This window comes from Manacus candei, unplaced genomic scaffold, assembly GCF_025592945.1.
Source record: "Manacus candei isolate 608988 ecotype Guabito, Panama unplaced genomic scaffold, ASM2559294v1 h1tg000045l, whole genome shotgun sequence".
NCBI classification, from domain to species: domain Eukaryota; kingdom Metazoa; phylum Chordata; class Aves; order Passeriformes; family Pipridae; genus Manacus; species Manacus candei.
Genome location: NW_026138093.1, coordinates 8730109 through 8752420, shown reverse-complemented (window position 1 = coordinate 8752420; position 22312 = coordinate 8730109). Strand labels below are relative to the sequence as shown.

Here is a 22312-nt window from a genome sequence, read left to right as displayed (position 1 = left end):
TCCCCCACAATGGAAAACTCCCTCATTTTGGGTCCCTGTGCCCCAGACGGCTCCGACCACCACCTCACCCACCAGTCCCACAATCATGGAATGCTTTGGCTTGGGAGGGGCCTTCAGGAGAATCTCAGCACCCTCAGAGGAAAGATTTCCTTCCTACTATCTCCTCCAACCCTTCCCTCTACCCGTGTGAAGCCATTCCCCTTGTCCTGTCACTCCAGACCCTTGTCCAAAGTCTCTCTCCATCTTTCTGGTTGGCTCCTTTCAGGCACTACAAGGCCACAATTAGATCACCCCAAAGCCTTCTCTTCTCCAGCCTCAACAATCCCAATTCTCTCAGCCTTTCTTCACAGCAGAGCTGCTCCATCCCTCTGATCCTCTTGCTGCTCCCCTCTGGACTCGCTCCAACAGGTCCATGTCCTTCCTGTGCTGGAGCCCAGAGCTGGAGGCAGCTCTGCAGGTGGGGCAGCATTACAGCCATGCATATTCCAGCAAGGACATGGTGGAACCTCATGGAACCAAGGACCATTGGGACACTGCAGGGCCTTCTGGAGCCAAAGGAGTCCTGGGACACTGGGCAATCTCATGGAATCAAGGGAGCACTGTCACCCTGGCAAAACTCCTGGAATTCAGGGCCCATTGTGACACTGCAGCTCCCCATGGAACAAAAGGAACCCTGGGACGCTGCAGAAACTCATGGAACCAAGGGACCATTGGGACATTGAGGGGGCTGATGGAATCAGGAGGCCATTGGGACAATCCAGGGCCTCATGAAATCAAAGGAATTCTGGGACACTGTCGAACCTCCTGGAACCAAGGGTTCCTGCTGACATGTGTGTCCTCCTGGAACCAAGGGAGCCCGGAGATATTTCTGAACCTCCCAGAATCCAGGGGCCATTGGGACCCTGCAGAACCTCCTGCATTCAAGTGCTCCTTGTGAAACTGCAGGATCCCCTGGAACCCAAGGATTCCTGGAACACTGCAGAGCTCACGGAACCAAGGGGCCACTGCCCCACTGCAGCTCCTTCTGAAGCACAAGGGACCCTGGGACAGTGGGAAATCTCCGAGAATCCAAAGGGCATTTTGGGTCTGCAGGGCCTCATGGAACTAAAGGAACCTTTGGAGACTGTGGAAGCTCATGGAATCCAGGGGCCATTGGGACATGTGGGGCCTCCTGGAAGCAAAGGAATCCTGAGAATGTCTGTGGGAACAACACAAGGCAGCAGCAGCTGCATTCAGCTAATCAGGATCCAAAAGGAGTGTTTTGGCCTTGACTGGTGTTTTCCATCCAGAGAGTGCTGTTTGCCAAAGTGGAAACCACTTGGAACGCTCTGCATGGCAGCCTGTGTTTTTCTCTGGTGGCTGAACACAGCCAGCACATGAGGGGAGGGGAATGTGTGGGATCAGGGCACTGCTTTGGGGTCATGCTGGGAATTCCAGTGGACTAAAAGACAAAGCCCAGGCGCTGTTTCCAAAGGAACCCCAATGAAAGGGGGACACTGGAAAGATGGGTGGACAAGGCCTGAAATGGAACTCTGTGTGTGCAGCCTCATTTTCTCCTTCAGTGCCCACAGGAGAGGCGGCAAAAAGTGAGGGTTGGGACCCAAAAACTGTTCAGGGGGAAATGGGGGATTGAGGGGACAATGGGAATATGGAAGGAACAGGGAGAAGGGTGGAAAAGGGAGGGTTGTCTGGAGAGTCTGACGGTCCCATGGGGGTCTCTGGGCACAGGGGGGTTGGCAATGGGGGGTGGCCCCCCTGAGCTCCCAACTTCCTGTGGGGTGCTGGGGGCTGCTGGATCCAATCTCAGACTTGGGTTATGCCAACAAAACATAACTAAACCCAGTTTAGAGGAATTACAGAGGTGTGACTGAAACACTTTTGTCCCCCAGCTTTTAATGATGGCAAATCAGATCTATTGATAGAAATGAATTTATTTAGAATTACAAATGATCAGACAAAAGATCTTCATCAGAATTATTTACTGCACAACAGAAACACTAAAACTACCAGGAGTACAGCATAAGATAGGACAGTGCTCTACACTAAAGCAATTGTTGAAGCAATTCTACTCAAGCTGGCACAAAAGCAATAATTCTTAATTAGAGATGGATGGAACTCCCCCAGACCAATGCTCGTGGGGAGATCTCTGCTCTCAACCTCCAGCAGTGACCCTGGGGGGCCCCCAGCCAAGGCAGGAATCTCCACACACACCCCCCACACAGGAAGGGCTCTGTTGGAAGAACCTGCCCCTGGGAAAGGGGACTGGCCCTTTGTGGTGGAAAGGGATGGACTGACAGTCACTGGACACCAGGGGTTGCCTCCCCATCAGGGGCTTCATTCGGGGTGGAAGCAGCGGTTGAAGCTCTACCCGCAGTCGGGGCACTGGCAGGGCTTCCCTTACTGGTGGGTCCGTTGGTGTTTGGTGAAGGTAGAGCTGTGGGGGAAGCTCTTCCCACACTCCCCACACTTATAGGGCCTCTCCCCAGTGTGGATGCGCCGATGGGTGATGAGGTGGGAGTTGTACTTGAAGCCCTTCCCACAGTCGGTGCAGCAGAAGGGCCTCTCATCCCTGTGTGTCTGCTCATGCCTGCGGAGATGTGAGCTGGTCTGAAACCTCTTCCCACATTCCAAGCACTTGTAGGGCCGTTCACTTGTGTGGATGAGCTTGTGGGTGCGGAGGTGGGAGCTGTCCCTGAAGCTCTTCCCACATTCTCCACACATGTAGGGCCGTTCCCCAGTGTGGATGTGCTGGTGTCGGATCAGGCTGGAGCTGTGCCTGAAGCTCTTCCCACAACCATTACACATGTAGGGCCGTTCCACAGTGTGGACACTCTGGTGTTTGATCAGATGAGGGCTCTGGCTGAAGCTCTTCCCACATTCCCCACACGTGTAGGGACGTGCCCCAGTGTGGATGTGCTGGTGTCGGATCAGGTGGGAGCTGTTCTTGAAGCTCTTCCCACATTCCAAGCATTTGAAGGGTTTCTCCCTGCTGGGAGGCTGCTCAGGGACCACCAGCTCAGAGCTCCCCCTCAAGCTCCGGTCGCCTTCCCGGCACAGGCTGGCTCTTTCCTCCTCAGAGCACCAAGGGATGGCTTTGGAGCCCCTCCTGCGGGGGGATCTCCGGCCCTTTTCCTCCCCGCTGCCTTCCTGCGCCGGGGAGCCCTTCAAAACGGCCTCTCCCACCAGGGTCTCACGGGGGGATTTGTCCTCCGGGCTCTCCGTCCTCACCTCGGGGCCTGGGGCAGGAAGCAAGAAGGACAGGCAGGGGATTTGCCTCCGGCCCACAGGGAAGGCCAAGGACATCCCCCCAACTCCGGCCCCGGCAGGACGGCGGCGCCAGCGGGGTTGTCCTGCAGCCGGGGCCATGCTGGGCTGACAGAGCCAGCACAACACCCGCCCAAAGGGACACTGACTTCCTCCTCACCTGCCTGGGGGGCCCAAGGCATCTTCCTCTTCCTCACAGCCTCCTCCTCCATCCGACCAAGCTTTGGGAAGGACAAATCCTGATGGGGGGAAAACAAGAGCTGAGCACGTTGGCTTGGGGGTTCCTCCTGCCCAAGTCCATCTCTAGAACTCACTGGGCATCCTGTGTCCATAAAAACCTCCAAAACACCACGATTCAGCCCAGAAAAACCCAAACCATCGAGATTCAGGCAAAAAATCCCTTCAGAAATAGCAACCCTCCCCAAAAACGGCAAAAACTTAAAGTTTAGCCAGAAAATACTCCAAAATATGAAGATTCAGCCGAAAAACATGGTGTTTAATTGTGAGGATGAGGAGAGTGAGGTCACTTCATGAGAACTTGATTGACTTACTATATATTAATCAAAAGCTGTATTAATGTAGTGTCACTTAAAACACTCCAGGGCTGTTCCTCGAGGTTCTCTGGCCCCCTGCCAGTTTGGGGGCTGTTTCTCCAAACCACCAAATCACGTGTGCCAAATGCCCTGCTTGGTCAGTGCCGGCTGGGGCAGTGGGCACTCAGTGAGGGGATGAGAAAACTGCACCCAGGGCTGGGCTGAAAGAGGCTTCAGCACCACTTCTGATGGCCCAGGGGCAGCATCTGGCTTCTCCCAAAATGAGACAGGGCACTTGTTCCTCTGCAGGGAGTCAAGGGCAAGAGGGTGACTCCTGCTGCATGGATGGAACAGCAGAGGATGCCTTGGGTCCCCAGGTTGGATCAGCACTCAGGGATACAAACTGCCCTCGGGCTCAGGATGCAGCTGCCAGCACAGATTTCCCTGCAAAGTCTGCAGGGAGTCAAGCTCTGCAGAGGAGATTGTGCCCCATGGATGGGATTGCAGAGGCTCCCTCAGGTCCCCAGAATCAATCAGCAATATACACAAAAGGCCCCCTTGAAAGTTTTTAGGGGGAGTGTCCTGCAGGGAGGGGACAGTGTCACCCCACCAGGGCAGGGCTGGCAAGTGGGAGGCTGCTCCAGGACTCTGCAAGAGGCCTCGTGCTCTGCTCGGCCCCAGCACTGCCTGGTACCAACACCCCCGGCTGCCCCCGGCCCTGGGCAGCTCTGCTGCCACAGGCTGTGCCCTCACCGTGGCCCTGCAATGGCCCTGCCTGTCCCTCACCCGTGGCCCTGTCCCTTGGCTCTCTCTCTGCCAGCTCAGTGTGGGGCACACGGGCTGGGGGTCCCTCCCAAGCCCCCCGGGCAGCCGGCGTTGGCTGGGGGGATGTGAGGGCTGGGCCTGCTCAGCACAGCCCCGGCCTCGTGCCCAGTGCCTCTTTCCTGCCCCACACAAGAGCTTCCCGGCCCCCCAGGGCTCCCCTGCTGCTGCCTCTGCTCCTGGCCCTGCCTTTGCTGCTCCCTTGGCTGGGGCAGCGGCTGCAGGGGGGGATGGCAGCAGCTTCAGCTCCACGGCACTTCCTGGGGGGAGCTCAGCCCGGGGGGACGGGCAGGGACCTGATGGGGATGGACAGGGGCCCAGCAGGGACAGCCAGGGCCTGCAGGGGAAGGCACAGGGACAACCTGGCCCCCCACACTGACACGGCTGTCTCTGCTCCTCCTTGCAGGCTGCGTGGCCAGGCACAGTTTGTGTTCCTGGGTGCCCACCATCTCAGCACTTGGAGACGCTCAAATCAGCACCCGCAGCTCTGCAGCAAAGCCCCAGCTCACCTGGCACACAGGGGATGGACACAGCACCTGCTCGGGGATGGGCAGTGACAGCTTTGTGTCTTCCCCACCACAGGGCTCTCCTTCCTCAGCAGCACCTCTGCCTTGCACTTATTCTCAGCCTCACCTCAGGGACAGCTCTGGGCTCACCTCCGCGCCACTTCTCAGCCTCACCTCAGGGCCTGGGCTCAAGGACAGGAACCTGCAGGGAGGGGACATCAGGTGCAAGCTGAGGGCTGCCTGCTTGCACTGGCCTCTGGGCTTCTTTCTCCTTCTACAACCAGCCCACAACTCAGCCTGCTTTTCTAACACCACACATTTACACACTAACCTTGGAGATAGATATGGACAGACATCTCTATCACCCTGGGGATGGAGCCTCAAGCATGTGCTGCCATAGGAATGGCAATCACAGAATCACAGAATCAGCCACGTTGGAAAAGACCTCCGAGATCATCAAGTCCAACCCCTGATCCAACCCCGCTGTGCTTCCCAGACCATGGCACTGAGGCCACATCCACTCTCACCTTCAACACCTCCAGGGACGCTGACTCCACCCCCTCCCTGCCCAGCCCATTCCAAGGCCTGATGACTCTCTTGGCAAAAAATTGCTTCCCAATATCCACTCTAAACCTCCCCTGGCACAGCTCCAGACCCAGCCCTTTTGTCCTACTGCTGCTTCCTGGCAGAACAGCCCCACCCCCACCTGGCTCCAACCTCCTGGCAGGGACTTGCAGACAGTCAGGAGGTCTCCCCTGAGCCTCCTCTTCTCCAGCCTCAACACCCCCAGCTCCCTCAGCCTCTCCTCACACCACTTGTGCTCCACTCCCTTCCCCAGCCTCGCTGCTCTTCTCTGCACCTGCTCCAGCCCCTCCAGGGCCTTCCTCAACTCAGGGGCCCAGAGCTGGACACAGCACTCCAGGGGTGGCCTCACCAGCGCTCACTCCAGCCCAACAATCCCTTCCCTGCTCCTGCTGACACACTCTTCCTCACACAGGTCCCTCTGCAGAGCCCTCCTGCCTTCCAGCACATCAACACACCCCCAGCTTGGTGTCACCTGCACATTTGCTGATGAAATGCCTGGTTCTGCAGCAGCTGCAGATGCTCAAGGGGCAGCAGGACCATGTCAGGGGCCTGGGAGGCCTGGGGGGCTTTGGGGTCTGGGAGGGTCCTGGGGGAGCTGGGGAGGGGCTTTGGGGATTGGGGGTACAGACCAGGACAGACCAGGACAGACCAGTGCCTCCTCACTGCTCCCCAGATCTCTCCTGGAGCTGGGCCACCTTTTCGTGGGACACCTGAGCCCCCCCCCAGTGCCCTCCCAGTACAGCCCAGTGCCCCCAGTACAGCCCACTGTGTTCCTGTCCTAGGGTGCCGGGTGATCCCTCTTTGTGGGGGTTGGGAGGGATTCGAGGGGGCACTGGGGAGATTTGAAGGGATCTGGGGGCGGTTGGATGGGGATTTGGGGGGGCTTGGGGGGCTTTGGGTGCATTTGCAAGAGTTAAAACAGGTTTTGGGGCACTGGGGCATCAAAGTGATCTATGGGGGGAGAGGATTAAAGGGAAAATAGAGATTAAGAGACATTTGGGAGGAGTTAAAAGGGCCTGGGGGGGAGATGAGGGACTGCACCACGAGCAGGTGAGTCCTGAGACCCCCTCTGGTGTCCCCAAGACCTTCTTGGTGTCCCCAGTTCCCCCCTTGACACCCCAAGACCCCCCTGGTGTCTCCAATGTCTCCAGGGCCTCCTCACAGCCCCAGTTCCCCCCTTGACACCCCCAATTCCTCTGTTCCCAAACCCCTCCCCACTGTCCCCAAACCCCATCTCTGATGTCCCGAACCCTAATTCTCACCCCAGGAGCCCCCCCCTTGACCCTCTGACAACAAAAATGCCCCCCCCACGCTCACTGAAAGGTCAAGGGCATCTGGGGACACGTTGGGGACAGTCGGGGGGCTTTGTGGGGCACTGGGGGATTACTGGGGGATACTGGGACACACTGGGGGGAACCAGGGGGCACTGGGGGGTTACTGAGGGACACTGGGAGGGACTGGAGGTGAACTGGGGTACACTGGGGGTCACTGGCAGAGAACTGGAGAGTTACTGGGGGATTACCAGGACACACGGGGGGACACTGGGAGGTTACTGGGCCATACTGGGGGTTACTGGGTGCTCACTGGAGGATCACTGGGCCATACTGGGGGGCAGTGGGAGGTCACTGGGACACACTGGGTGGTTACTGAGGGGGTTACTAAGCTGTACTGAGGGTCATTGGGAAGTCATTGGGATATACTGGGGGCACTGGGATCCCCTTACCAGGATGTGGTACATCTCCCCCCACCCCGGATTTTGGGGGGCATCCCTAGGACCCCTTGGGGCTGGGAGACACCCTGAACCCCACTGCTGGGCTTTAGGGGACCCCCCAAAATCCTCTCAAAACCCCTGAAATTCCTCCCTTGACCCATCAAAACCTTCTTCAGGTCCCCTCAAATCCCCTCAGAGACCTCATCCTGCCCTCGGACCCCCCAAACCTTCTCAGTGACACGCAAAACACACCTGGGACACCCCAAACCTATTCAGGGACCTCCAGTCCCCCTCAGGGACCTTCAAAACAGTCTGGGACCCCGTAAACCCCCTAGAGACCCCAAAACTACATAAAAGGTCCCCGAAAAGGCCCCCAGGACCCCCAAGCCTCCTCACAGACCCCCAAAGCCCACCTGGGACCCCCCCAAGTCTCCTGAGAAATCAAAACCCCCTTGGAGACTCCCAAACCCACTCAGGGACCTCCAAACTCCTCCCTGAGTCCCCTCAGGACACCGAACCCCCTCAGGGACCCCTCACAAAGACCCCGGGAACCCCCGAACCCCCGAGCTAAACCCTCCCGAGCCCTCCAGCCTTTCCACCCACACCCGTGCTCCCCGCAGCCCCCGAGCGGATCCCCAGACCCCGCTCTCGCCGCCCCCCCCGCACTCACAGCTCAGCGCAGCGGACGCCGCCTCTCCCCCACTCGTTTCCACGCGGACAAAATGGCGCTCGCTCTGCGCGCGCATCGTCCTTAGAAACTCGCCCCGCAGCCAATCAGCGCGCGGCCTCGGCCCCTGCCCGCCCTCTTTGGGCTTCCGCCCCGCGCGGTGCATTGTGGGAGTTGTAGTCCTTGCGGCGAGAAAGGATAGGCCTTTGGGGGTTTAGTTTTTCTGTCTTCTTTTATTATATCCTTTTTCTTTCGTTCGTTTCTTTCTTTTTTTATTTCTCCTTTTTTTATTCCTCTTTTTTCGTTTTTCTTTCTCTTTTTTTCCCCTCTTTTTTTTATGTTCTTTCTTTTTTGTTTTTGTTTTTTTTTTCTTATTTTTTCCTGTTCCTTCTTTTTCTTTTTTCTCTAAAGTCTAGACGACTTTAGGAATAAATTTAAAAGCCAACACAGTGCTATAAATTTAGGATGTGAACGTAAGGAAGTAGTAATGAAATCTCTGGCAAGACTCCACTCATACTGTGCTCACTAATACTTACCACATCATAAAAATCTGCTTTTTTAAAAATGTGAGAAGACAGTTGATCCCAGGAATAAAAGTTATGAGCTGTGAAGACAAGAACAGAAAAGCCCTCCTTCTGAAACAGTCACAGAAAAGGCAAATAAGTGTAACACAATTATGGAGTGATGAAAGGGAGTTCACACAAAGAAATATTTCAGATATATGCAGAAGAATTACAAGCATTGCCCCATTTTGACTAATTCTTCCTTACTTTATTTGCTGTGATAAATAGCACAACTCTCTGCTTAAAACTGGGAGAATTTTACTGATTAATACACTACAGAGTACGGAGAGTTTGTGTGCCAGTTCTGCTTCTCACTCGTTCAGCAAAGCTGAGCAGAACTTCTGATTAGACAGAAATCCCAAGTGGCTGCAGACTGGGCTAGAAGGGAGCAAATCACCCTGAAAAACAAAGTCCCAGTGCTCCCTGGGAGTGCAGAAGAGCAGGGACGGTGTCAGGAAAGACACCTCCTGAGAGGAACACGAACTGAACTCAAGTCCAGTTTTCTTCTTTCTTCTATCAAAGTTATTTGGGAGACAGTTGTGACAGTTTCTCTATAAAATGCAGGCAAAAGGCCAAATCTTGATTTCCTTGACTTTGGCATGACTGATGTATTTGGGCACTTTTTCATTCCCTCACTTCAATTATATGGCAAGGCAGCAGAGAACTCTGGAAAAAGGTTTCTTTAACACAAGTTGAAAATTAAGAGGTTATTTTTAGTTTGAAAAAAAATTGTGATCTTGTCTTATTCTGCATAAAGGTCATATTCACTCACCTGATGACAGTAAAAAAGCCAACAAATAACATCAGAAATCTCAGACATTAAGGTATGTTTGGCAAGTATCATTACTATAGAAAAGAATAAACTGCTGTATCTTCCCTTTCTCTCTCCTTTTCTCTCTTCACTCTCAGTGGCCTTTGTGTCTCATTGTCTCAGAATTTTGCAGGTATTTACATTTTCCACTCCTTACAGCACAAGGATATCCCCTTTCACATCGTATCCAAGCTACTGTTTGGTTGGAAACAAGCTATATGAAGGAAAAATATTTTAATTATGCAAAGAGTTTCAAGAATTCAGATATAAAATTTCAGATTTTTAAAATTCATTTTCGAAACTACAGAGAAAAATCCCACAGAGAAATTTTTAACTGTAAATAAGTATATACAGTGTAAATAAAGAAATGCATGTTGGAAAAAAAATTGTCTCATAATTGTAAAACAGTGATCAGCAGTAACTTCACAATGGAATACTCCTTTGTCCTCTGTCACTCTCCCTTTTGTACAATCTTCCATCCAGTTCCATCAAGTACTCCCCACAATGGAAAGTTCTGGAACAGCATTGTTTTTCTTATCCTCGAAAAGAGAATGCTCCATGTTCACACTCATTAAAAGGCTGTGATTTTGTACCTGATGAGATCTCTCTCACTCTTTGATCAAACAAAACTTCTGTCTAAGTGAAATCTTGGCTGCTGAAGTAAAAAATAAAATTTCTTCTTATTTTAGTGGCACCCAGATTTCATTTAATGATTTACAAAGTGTGAAGGCACTGATTACAGCCCAGTGTAAAATCACCATTACACTCATAATTTACCATGCAATGGAATTGTAGAGCATTTAAAGAGTCATTGTAATAAACATCACAGTAAAGCAAACAGACATTGTCCTAGTATGGAAGATTTCTTTAAACACTGCTAATTTAATTCTAGTTAAACACACATATCCTAGGGAATGCCACGTGCTTTTCAGCAGGATTTTATGTGTAAATCAGGATAACACGTTTTCAAAGCATTAACTAAAAGGAAGCACGAACTAAAACCTATTTAACCAATGAGGTATTGCTTTTAAACTACCACAAGGTCATAAAAAAGATCATTTCAAAGCTGTAAGTTTTCTAATTGTAATCAACAACAATCTAATGATGAAAGAAAGTCCATCTGAATGGCTGTCATAAACCTCTGCACACCCTTGCTTATCTTTAAAGATCCTTTACTTTGTCATTTGGTAAAATTTTCACTACCAAATTTTGCAGTGCAAAATTAAAATGTGGCACTGGAATTAGAAATAACATTGTCTTACTGCTCAGTCTTAAATGAGCAGTGAAACTCAGATGCAGTTTTATTATTCTATAACAAAGTCTATTTGTTAATATTAGGTGCAACTTGACAATAAAATTGGAAAAGTATAAAATGTGCTGGAAATTGACTTTTTCCTTATTTCTCAGTGATCTGTCACACAAACTCTGTATTGGATTTACTCACTTTCCTGAAGTCTTTCTGCTGGTTTGGACCCAAACCTAATCCATCTGTTTGCAAGCAAACTGTTTCAAGTTTAACTGTATTTTGAGCTCTAAGGTTTGTGGGATTTCTCTTTTCTTTGTTTTTGTTTTTCTTTTCCTTTAAAATGGTATGTATGTCACTCTACACTATTCTTACTCAACAGCTACACCTACACATCTCTCAAGATCAAGAGTTGTTGGGCTCTCACATTAGAATTCAAAACTGCCTTAAATTAATTGTTTCCATTGGCATTTATTCAACCAAAGCTAATTCTCCAGGATGGCCATGCAAAGGGAATGCAAAGGGACACACCTACACCAGCTAGAAATGGAAAAGCTTTCTTGAAAAATAAAAAACCAAACCAACAACCAACCAAAACAAAACCACAGAACAAAACACTCACAGTGTTCAGGGTGTATTTGCTCAATTCTCTCATTTCCAATTGTTATGAAGAGAACAGCCAGAGGGGTTTAGAGCCTCAGTCACTGTAAATCAGCACATTGGAACTGACTTTCTTACAACTAAAGAACCTGGTGGATTCTGGCTCAATATATTGCCAGTAGTTTATGTTACTATTATTAAACAAATTCTCTAAATCTATCCAGTAAGTGCTCCTTGTCAGCACTTCCAACTTCTATTCTAAAACAGGTTCCAAAATGCAGGTGAATCTCTCTATTCTTGGACTAGATCAGCTGTCCCTGATAGAGCACATCACCATTCACAGGAAAAAAATGAAGTACATGATACACCTCTCACCTTCACAATATGTTAACTACACAACTGTTTTCATTCTCTGGTTCCTAAAGTTAACCATGTGACAAATTAGAAGCCAAAAAGGACAATTTTGTTCGTAAGAACTACTAATGCAAACATATTCTTCTGAACTTCCAGTCCTCAGTTGAGAAAATAAATCACATTTTGTTCAACAGAGTGTTTGTGGAATTGTTCCATGCACAGAAAAAGCACTTTTTCCTACTCACCTCCTGGAGGCCTGACAATTGTTACAGCATCACTTATCAAGCTGCCCTGGCTGTTGGATGCATTCACTTGCACTGTGTAGTGAGAAAATGGAATCAGGCCTTTAATGGTACCCACACATTGAATTTCCTGCTGCTGCAGAACATCTGAGTATCATTTACCACAGAATAATGAGCATTATCTGTCATGAAAAAGCAAGAAAGTGGGGAGAAGAACAAATATTAGACCTTGTGTCTGCTACAATTCAGTCTTTAGGAACTAAGTCTTATTCCTACTCAGAAGAAGACTTGCTGGTTTTAGCAACAACACACACACATGAAACTCTGGCTATTGGGGAGAAAAAATATTATTCATCATTTCTCCTGCTTTTGGCAACAGTTTATGGTACCTGTAAATCTTGGAAAATAAACAAACATGAAGCAACCCTGCAGTTGCAGAGCTGACTGCTCTATACTGCAAACAGGAGCCAGCTCTCAGAAATTACTGATCTTCTAGAAAAGTTGTGGGATAACTGCAGATTCCAAACATTAGTGTTAATTCTTGTGCCTATGATACACTGGTAAAAATTTCTGAATTCACCAGAAAAATGCTTCCCTTAGGAGTTTATAAGCTAACTCATTGCACAGAGCAGAGAAAGTCACCTGCAGTAACACCTGCTTTCCAGCATGGCCTGCAGTCCCCTCACAGATAAAAGGATTGGAAGGATTCATTTGATCAGCTGAAATCATCAGAGGACACCACAGCAACCTCCATGTCCTTTGCAAACCTTTTAAGATCTCAAACTTAAGACAAAACAATATTCTGCCCTACAAAAATAAAGAAACCCTTTCCAAAATACCCAGTAAGACTAGAAAATAAAAAAAAAAATACATGTCAGGTAGCAATATTTTTCAGATCAATGAAGAGTTCACTCACATATCTGAGAGCAAAGCTGAGCTCGTTTAAAGATTATCCTGTATTTCCAACATATAAAGCCCTCTATAAATGATTAATATTATTACTACTGTTCATCATTCCATGGAGAGCTCTCACAGTGAAGTCAAAGGAAATTCTCTGTTACAAACAACAGCAGAATCACACAAGTCTAAGATCACAGGTATGAGAATCAGACTAAATAGAATATAAAGAATATAACTATTAAAAATATTGTAAGTGAAGTCAGGCATTGTCACAGGTAGCAGACTGAATATTCACATCTGAGTCCTCTACAAAACCTAGATAAGATGGAATTACAAAAACTCTAGAAAAGCAATGTTTTAATTAATTTTTTAAGGGAAACTCCTTGGATTTTATTCAAGTTTTAAATGAGCTGTTAAAATTGAAATGCTATTAAATCTGAAAACCGTTTTCCAATCTCCCACATTTCCATGATGTGCTCTAACACGTGTGTGTGCAGCACATTTCAGTCCTGCTCACAGGACATTTTACCACAGATGAGGGATCTGGATTTTCTCCTGATTTGGGGATTCCTACAAACAATCTCTGATTTACTTACGGTGCAGGTCCACTCCATTCCATTATTTTGGTGTTCACAGAGTGGCACAAAGGGTGTTTTCAGGGATTCTTCTGGTAACACATGACACACTTATTTTCTGAGGTTTTGTGGAGGGGGGGGCAGTTTTGTAGAACTCTTTGTAAACCTGCCTTGTAGCCCAGTTCCTTATTGCTCCAATTCTCCCTGGATGACACCGTGCCAAAGCACCAGAGCACCCGGACAGACTCCAGCAGGGTGAAGGTGGGATGGTTTCGTGGAGCCTGATGGATTCACTTTGGATTTCACTGAAGTTTACACAAGCCTCAGACCCCGTTTTAGATACAGCAATGAAGGCAAAACTTCTTATCCTGCCAGAAGAACAACCATGTTTCACACATTCCACACACAGAATCCTGCAGGAGCAAAGTTATTTTGTCTGACATTATTCTCATGGACCCAGGCTGCTCAACCAGCACCACAAAAATGCATCCACATTCCTTGAACTCAGCTCTTCAATTGTACCTCAAACCCTCCTTCTGCACCTTTGTGAAACTGTCCCTGGCTGTGATTTGGGAGCAGATACAACCCAGCATACCTAGGTAGCCTCATCTCCTCGGATGGTAAGATTAATGGGGAGATAGACAACAGGTTAGCAAAGGCATACAGTGCTTTTGGAAAGCTTCATAAAAGAGTTTGGCGAAACAAACACCTGAAGAAAAGTACAGAGATCAGTGTTTACAGAGCCACAGTGCTGTCTACTCTCTTCTACGGATCTGAATCCTGGGTCATCTACCACCACCAGCTGCGACTCCTAGAACGCTTCCGTCAATGCTGCCTCTGCACAATCCTAAACATCCACTGGTCAGATTATGTGACCAATACATCTGTTCTAGAACAAGCAGCAGTCACAAGTATTGAGGCCATGTTGCTGAGAACACAGCTGTGATGGGCAGGGCACGTCTCCAGCATGAAGGACCAACCACCGCCTCCCTAGATCCTGCTCTATGGTGAACTTGCCACCGGCTGTTGCAAGAGAGGAGCCCCAAAGAGAAGATACAAGGACTCCCTGAAACAACATCTCAACCTTGGCCATATTGACCACCATAACTGGTCTGCTCTGGCCTCAAATCGGGAGGCCTGGAGAAACACCATCTATAACGCTGCTGATGCTTTTGAGAACGCACGCAGGATCACTCTTGAGGAGAAAAGACAATGCAGAAAGAACTGTGTCTTGCAGAATATACCACCTAAGGAGTCTTTCTACTGTACCTTTTGCAACAGGACATGTCTATCTCATATTGGCCTTTTCAGCCACCAACGCTCTTGCAACAAACTTGGGTAGTGCCCTCCCCAAATCTTCATTTGCGAAACCCAGCCATGATGAGTATTCTTACTGGATATAACTGTGATATATGTACATCTATATTTTTGCTCTAGCTCTGCTATTTGGGTTTTTTTCTCTCTGGGAAGTAAGCTTTTTTGCTGGGTCTCAGGGACTTGGTGGGAAGCCAGGTCCAAAGCAACACATGGCTGCAGCACAGGGCTTGCTGCTGTGCCACCTCCTGGGGTGCTGGGCCTGGGAGGACACAGGGGTCACAGAGTGGGGCACTGTGTGGGGACACAGGGATAACTGTGGCTGCCCAGGCTGGAGAAGAGAAGGTTTTGGGGTGACCTTGCAGCCCCTTCTAGTGCCAAAAAGAGGCTCCAAGGGAGTTGGAGATGGATTTTGGACGAGGGCCTGGAGTGACAGGACAAGGGGAATAGCTTCACACCGGCAGAGGGCAGGGTGACATTGGCAGTGGCCCTGAAATGGGGTGAGAAGGCTCAGGCAGCAGCTTGTCCTTTAGCCAAGGTGGCTTCTCTCGGGGAAAGCCCCAGCCAGGGCTCAGCTTGTCCCACAAGCCTGGGGCCAGGGGTGCTGAGGGGGGAGTGTCCCGCTGCCTGCGGGACAGCCCAGGAAGGACACGGTCGGCTCGGCACACTCAGCACCACGCAGCTGAAGGACACCAGGGCTTTGGGCACATTGTTGCAGCTTTATTCATCCCCAGTCCTTTAGCCAAGGCAAGCTGCACCTCTGCCGGGCTCACGGCCAGCAGCAGCGCAGTGCTCGCAGGAGGCCTCTTGGTCTTTGCTGCACGAAAGGACTCCTCAGAATGGAGGTTGTCCGAGCTGCCAGGGAGCTGACAGAGATGTCCCAGTCTCTCTCCAAGGGTTGAAGCGCTGTGAGGGAGAGAAACAGAGCCCAGATAAAACCCCCTGTCTGCAGAGAGCCTCTGGATTCCCGACAGACCACACTCCCCACTCACCGCTCAGGATGTCAGCCTGACTCTCTGTGGTCTGCTCCCTCAGGCGCCGTGTGATGAGTCCTGGGCACAGAGCTCCATTAGCCCCTGCTCCCCAGCCTGCTCCCAGTATCAGGGCCTCCAGTCCTACCCTTCTCCCCCTCAGCAGGGCTGAGCCCAGGAGCCCCCAGAAGCTCAGGGCAGTGGGACTGAGCAAGGCGGTCACCAAGCCCTGCTGTGTGGGCAGGGCTGGCAGAGGGAGGCAAGGCCCTGCCTGGGGTGGCCAGGTATTGCTGGGGCAGCCCCAGGACTGCCCCTCGTTGCTGGGGCAGCAGTGGCACAGGGGCCAGGCTGCCCCAGAGGCACTGCAGGGGCTGGCACTCACCGATGAACCTGACGGCCGCCAGGCGCACGTTGGCCTGAGGGTCCTGCAGGTAGGGCAGGCTCTGATGGATGAAGTCTTCAGCCCTGCTCCTGCTGTTCTGAAGCTGCAGAGAGAACAAGGCATGTCTCTCCAGGGCTGTCACTGGGGCAGTTGCCTGGAGCAGTGCCTCCTGCCAGCACCTCCTGGGATGGAGAGGCCTCCCCTCCTGCTGGCTACAGGGAGGGGACAGGGGCCAGCAGAAGAGCCCCTGGGGCTCTGTTCTTGAGGGCAGCAACAGGGATGCAGCTCCAGGCTCTGCCCAGCTGCAGAGCCCCCAGCCCAGACATGGGATGGGAGCAGCCCTCCCCCAGCCCGGGCCCCTCAGCTTGTCCTTACCAAGCACGCTCCAAGCTCCCACAGCCGCTCTCTCTGCAGCAGGTGCTTGAGCGTCTTCCACTTCAGCAGCTCGGCGGCAGCAAGAAGGGCTTCCCTGGAGGCCTGCAGGACAGCATGAGCTCAGGGATGGCCCGGGGGCCTGGGCAAGGAGACATCTTGGCTCTGTTCCTGGGGGATCCTGCCTTTAGGAATCTGGGACATGCCCTAGCCCAAAAGTCTGGGAGCCTTTTGGGGACAGCCCTGGGGGACAAGAGTGGAAGCTCAAAGGCCTGGTCTCCGACACAGCCTGTGGGGATGCCTCTGCTCAGGCCGTGGGAGTCAGGGGCTGTTGCCGAGCCCTGCAGGAGCAGGCAGGGCAGGTGTTGCACAGGGCCGTGCCAGCTTCTTTGGCTGTGCTGGGGGAGCGTTGCCCACTGCCAGCTGCCCTTGCCCCGATGCCCAGGAGCCCTGGGGGTGTCAGCTCAGTCCTCTGTGTGTCAGGGCTCAGCCTTCAAACCTGTACCTTGGCCACGCTGGGGACCTGGTCGCTCATGCGGAAGAGGAGAGGCACCAGTGCTCGCCACACCTCCTTCCTCATCCTCTTCTCATCCCTGCGGACCACCAACTGCAGCAGCTCTGTGAGCATGCGGATGGAGAGCTCTCGCAGCTCGCTGCACTCCTGGCAGGAAGCAGGAAAAGGGAGCTTTGCAAACAGCAGCTCCCTGCCCACAGTGCAGAGGGCCGTGATCATGGCTGCGGGGAGGGCAGCGGCTGCGGCCTCACATCCCAGAAGAAGCAGCACTGGGCTGCACGGCCCAGAAGCCATCCCAGGAGAGCCCAGGGGAGTGGAGCTGGCTCCAAGTGCTGCTCGCAGGGCTGGGCTGCAGGGCAGCTGTCATTGCCCAGTGCCCATCTGAGGGGCTCAGGCTCCACATCAGCCTTACCGAGTCAAAGAGGGGCAGGAGCCTCCCCACAAGCTGCACAGCGATGAAGCTGGCCTTGGTCTTCTTCAGCTGACGCAGAACGTTTCGCAAGGCCAGCAGGATCTTCACCTGGGCGTCTTCGCTGCCAACTTGCAGGATCTTCATCATGCCCGGCAGGAAGAGTTCAATGTTTCTGGCCTGTAGAGAGAAGAGAATGTCCATTGGGTGAAGAGGGTTGTGCCTGAAAAGCTCCCCAGGCAGCCACCCCAGGCCCTACCATGGCAGGGAGTGCGTTTGGAGCAGTCACCCCACATTGTGAGTCCCAGGCCAGGCCAAGCCACTGCTTTCCACCCAGCCCCAGCCCCCGTTTGCCGACAGGGCTGCCCCTGACACCGCCCTGCTCACCATCTCGGCTCTCTGCGACAGCCCGACGAGCCCTTCCAGCAGCAGCCTGGCCGTCCTCACGTTTGGACAGCCCTGATGGCTCTCGAGGTCGGGCTCCTCAGCCAACTCCTCCCACTCAGCCTTCCTGGAGGACGACTGCAGGAGCAAACAGAGCCATGAGGGGCCGGCAGAGCCTGCAGGGCTGGTGGGAGGGGACCAGGGCCTTTGGTGGTCACTCACAGCCATGGGCTGGGTGCGGGGGCCTTCTGCAGAGCAGCGGAAGCACTGTCTGTGCAGCAGGTTGGCAAAGCCCTCCAAGATCTTGGACAGCGTCTCCGGCATGGAGGACATCAGCTCCCACAGCTCCGGCGCAGTGCTGGAAGGCAGAGAAGGCAGAGCACTGTCAGCAGGGCTGCCTCAGCCACAGGGCTGTGGCCTGGAGCAGCCCCCCAGAACCTGCCCCTTGGAGCCCTGGCTGCACGTCCCCGGGGGCCCTGCCCGCGCGGGCAGGACGGGGCTGAGGGCGTGTTCCCCGTGGGGCTGGAGCACCGTGCTGGCTCTGGGCTGGCTGGGCCAGCTTTGGTTGCTGTGAAGCAGGGCTGGAAAGCGTGGGGGGATGGAGGGCCTGACTCTGCAGGCTGTCCTGCAGCATTCCTTGGCTCTGGCAGCCAGAGAGTCTCGGGGTCCCTCTCCCCACAGGGAACAAGCCCACCCTCAAGGCCATCAGGGCCAGTACCTGTCTCCTTGAAGAGCTGCCTTGCACAGGAGGATGACCACTGTGGTGGGGTACAGGTTGGTCATCAGGCGAAGCAGTGACTCCGCTTTCTCCCACGCTGCCTGTGTGCTGCAGTATGGCAGGCTCTCAAGGATGCTGCTGACTATCTTGGGTGCCTGCAGGGAATACAGGTGAGGATGGCACTGCCCCCGGAGTGCAGCCATGTCCTCAGTTGCCCTTCCCATTCCTCTCTGCTGCCTTGAGGTGGCTTGGGGGGCCCGAGTCACCTGTGCTTGGGAGGGAGGGATGCAGGGAGGAACAAGGCCCAAGAGGGCTGAAGGGCACGACAATGCAGCCACAGCCCACTTACATCTGTCAACCAGACATCCGGGTCCTCCAAGACCACATCCAGCAGGCTGCTGGGCACCTGCTGGTCGAGGATGCTGGCATCTCCCAATGCCTCGATGGCCACGAGGATGACATCTGTCCTCTCGTGGGACTGCAGGTATTTTCCAAAGGCCTACGTCAGCAAGGAAGGAAGACCCGTCACACTGAGTGCCCTGACGGTGCTGCTTGGCTGAGCAGCTCGAGCGGCCCTGGCCGGACGTGCCCACCACTGCCGACAGCAGTGCCCACAGCAAAGCTGGCAGCAGTGCCTGCAGTCCCTGCATGGCAGAGGATGAGCAGAGAGGGCCCTCCTGCTGGGGGAGGAGGGCTCATGGGCACAGGCTGCTGGCCCCACTGAGAACCAGGGACTTGCTGGTGGCCAGGAGCACTGGAGCTCCTGCTGGGGCTGAAGCTGCTGCTGGGCCACTGGAGTGCAGCCCTCGTGCTATCACTGCTCAAGGATGGCAGGAACCCTCTCCCCAGGGAGCTGAAGGCACGCCAGCCCCACTGCTGCAGGGTCCTTTGGCCCACACCAGTGCCCTGCTGGTGCCACGGACAGGAGTCCCAACAAGGGCACAGCTCCTTACCTTGGCACAGTCCCTGGGGCTCAGAGAACACAGCACGGAGGTGGTCACAGCTTCCCGGTGGACTTGGCCTGCTCTGTCCTTTAGCCTGGATTCAACTAAACACCGGGGCAAACACACAAGAGTCAGGAAGGCAGAGCAGCTTTGCCAGCAAGCTCACCAAACCTCCCTGGCATCTGCTGGCAAGGGGGCAGGACAGGAGCAGTCCAGGATTTTGGGAGGGTATCAGGACCAGCTTCTTGCTACAGGCACTGGAGGGACCAGCCAGGGTGGGGGATCTGCTCTTCCCCACCAGGGAAGACGTGGTTTTGGGACAGGGAAGTCAAGAGGGACTTTGGCTGTGGGGCCCACAAACCAGCGGGCTGCAAGATCCTGAAAGGAAGGGGAGGAAGGAGAGCAGCAGCAAACAGATCCTGGCCTTGAGCAGAGCGCTCAGGCTCTGCAGCAAAGGGGCAGCTGGGAAGCTCTGGGAAGCAGTTGGGAGGGGCAAAGGGGGTCAGGAAGCAGATCTCTCAGGAGATGTCTGTGTGCAGAGCAATGAAGCCCAGCACTGCTCTGCCTTTTTTACTTACAGATGAACTCAGCCAGGGCAAAAAGAGCATGGAAAGCTGCACAGCTTGTCTGCTCCTCAGAGAACCGGAAAAGGATGAGACGCCCCAGCAGCTTTCCTAGGAATGGGAGCTGGATCTCCCCAGAGCAGACAGGTCCAGCAGTGCCTCTTCTGATGTTGGCATGGGCCTGGATGAGGGAGTCATGAGCAGAAGGGCTGAGGGCACAAAGGTGGTTCCAAAGCCCCCCTCCCGAGAGTCTGCCCAGGGCTGGATTCCTGGGGAGATCAGGCTTTGCAGAGCCCTGCGTCCCCGTCTCTCAGAGCAGCCATGTGGGCAGCAGCCCTGGCCTGGAGAGCAGCAGGGATGGGGGCAGGGCCTGGCTGGAGGGGGCCTGGTCCTTACCTGCAGAGTGGAATAGTCAGACAGCACACAGGCCAGCACATCGATCCTTGCCATGGCCCTCTCCCTCACAGCCTCTCTCTTGCATCTGGTGAAGTCCAGCAGCAGCTGGGACAAGAGAAGCAGCGGGTGAGCCCTGGGAGCAGACTCCAACACCAGCAGCAGCACAGCTCCACTGTTGGGCCGCACTCGCCCCATCCCTCAAGGCCTCCTCTCCCCTCCAGCAAAGCCTGCAGTGGGGTGTCTGCCCCAGGTCAGGCACAAAGGTCCAGATCCAACCTCATGGCCAAGGAGGAGGGCAGGTGCCACCCTCTGCAGCCCCTGTGCTCCACAAGAGCCTGGGGCCTGCCCCTGCTTCCCCACAGGAGGTGGGCACCCTCCCTGCAGGGCACTCTGCCTGTTCAGCACTGCTCTGGGCATCACTCAGCCAGCAGTGGGCAAACCCTCCCCTCCAGGCTGAGAAACAGCCCTGGGACTCCCCCCATTTTTGCTTGTGCCAGACCTCCAAGATGCCCTGCAGCTCCTCGCTGACTCGAGAGGCAGGAAAGTTGAGCACCATTGTCCTCAGCATGCTGTCCATGGAGTTCAGGGTCTGCAAGGAACACAGAGAGCAGTGGCAGTCATTCTGCTGTTCCTCCCAGCCCCAGGAGAGCCATCTGAACCCCCCGTGCCACCGGAGGAGGAGGAGGATGCCCACACTTCCCGGGAGAGACATGGGCATAGACAATCTGCGAGGGCAGAGCAGCCTGTGGCACGGGATGCAGCCAGGCCCACGGGAAGGGGACAGAGGCACGAGGGGGGAAGTACCCTGCCCTGCCTGGGATCACTGCTCCTGTGGCAGCATGGGCTAGCCAGGGAGCAGGCCAGAGGGGCTGGAGTGCTCTGGAGCTCACCCAGCACTTACCTTGATGTAGAGGGCAAGGTCCCCTTTTGGCATTTCCTTCTCTGCAGGCAGCCAGAAGACACTTGAGAAACACGCGTGGAGGAGGCTTTTGGCTTTGCCCTCCAGCGCTGTGTCCACCAAGCTGCAGGGAGAGGGCAGGACACTGGTTGCACACGGGTGCTGGGAGCAGCCCCTCGATGACTTGTGCGGGTGGCATCGGACCTCTGGGCCAGAGGGCCCACGACAGATGGGCAGGTACCTCAATTTCTCCAGAGCCAGCATGGAAAGATGCCGAAGGTCTGTGCGCAGCAGGTCCCTTGGTTCTTCTTCCAGCAGCGCCTGCAGAGCAAAACCGGGATGGCACCTGCTGGCAGTTGCCAGCACCCAGGGCCTCCAGTCCCTGACCCGCCCAAGCGCTGTCCACACAGGCTGCCCGTGCCAGGGGGCTTTGCTCCCTTCGGCACATTGCCCAGAGTGCCCTCACCTTGATGTTCTCTGACAGCTGGTACATGTCGCAGAACAGGTCCAGGCCCTGGGTCAGGCCATGCTTCAGGGCGCTTCGGCACAGCACGGAGATGCTCCGAAGAAATGTGGCCTTGTCTCTCCCCTCCTGCCAGCCGGGGGACAGAGACACAAACATGGATTGTGAGTGGGCAGACACAGCCAGCGGGACCGCAGCACAGGGGGTGCAGTGCCCTGCAGGAGAAGCAGCCCTGCCCTGCCAGCACCCCTCCAGCAGCCTGGCAGCACAGCCCCTGCCAGCAGACAGCAGCACAGCCGCCCTCCAGCTGGCTGCAGTTACCTTGTTGGGGCTGGTGACAAAGGCCAGGATGGAATCAACAGCTTCCTGCTCCTCCTTGTAGATGGGCAACCAGCTGGCATCTAAGGGGGGGAAGAGCAGGGAGAGCTGCAGAGGGTCCAGCGAGAGGAGGGAGCAAAGGATATCTGCCCTCCACCCAGCTCTCTGCCCACTGCCTTGGCACAGCCTTCCCTTGCAGCTCCTGGCTGGAGGGTGCCCGGCAGAGGAGCTGCCATGCCTGGGAAAGGCCCAGTGCCCCAGGCTGAGGAAGGCAATGGCAGACAGGCAGG

At 53.9% G+C, this 22312-nt stretch overlaps 1 protein-coding gene, 1 long non-coding RNA gene and 1 pseudogene across 2 annotated transcripts; all 3 read right to left on the bottom strand.

The window, feature by feature from the left end:
• Positions 1–22312, bottom strand: part of LOC127474812 (zinc finger protein 729-like) — a 463770-nt pseudogene that overhangs the window by 346600 nt on the left and 94858 nt on the right.
• On the bottom strand, positions 15398–18651 carry LOC127474854 (maestro heat-like repeat family member 5). The gene is made up of 9 exons (XM_051796165.1): positions 18441–18651; positions 17945–18080; positions 17726–17860; positions 17342–17518; positions 16921–17076; positions 16419–16520; positions 16044–16146; positions 15683–15742; positions 15398–15596 (listed from the first exon to the last, which is right to left on the bottom strand). Exons 1-9 carry the CDS (start codon positions 18641–18643, stop codon positions 15460–15462), a joined length of 1209 nt encoding a protein of 402 aa, XP_051652125.1. The 5' UTR covers positions 18644–18651; the 3' UTR covers positions 15398–15459.
• On the bottom strand, positions 20879–21564 carry LOC127474977 (uncharacterized). Its single transcript, XR_007906032.1, has 3 exons — positions 21483–21564; positions 21245–21365; positions 20879–20932 (listed from the first exon to the last, which is right to left on the bottom strand). It is a non-coding gene; the product is annotated as an uncharacterized LOC127474977 (long non-coding RNA).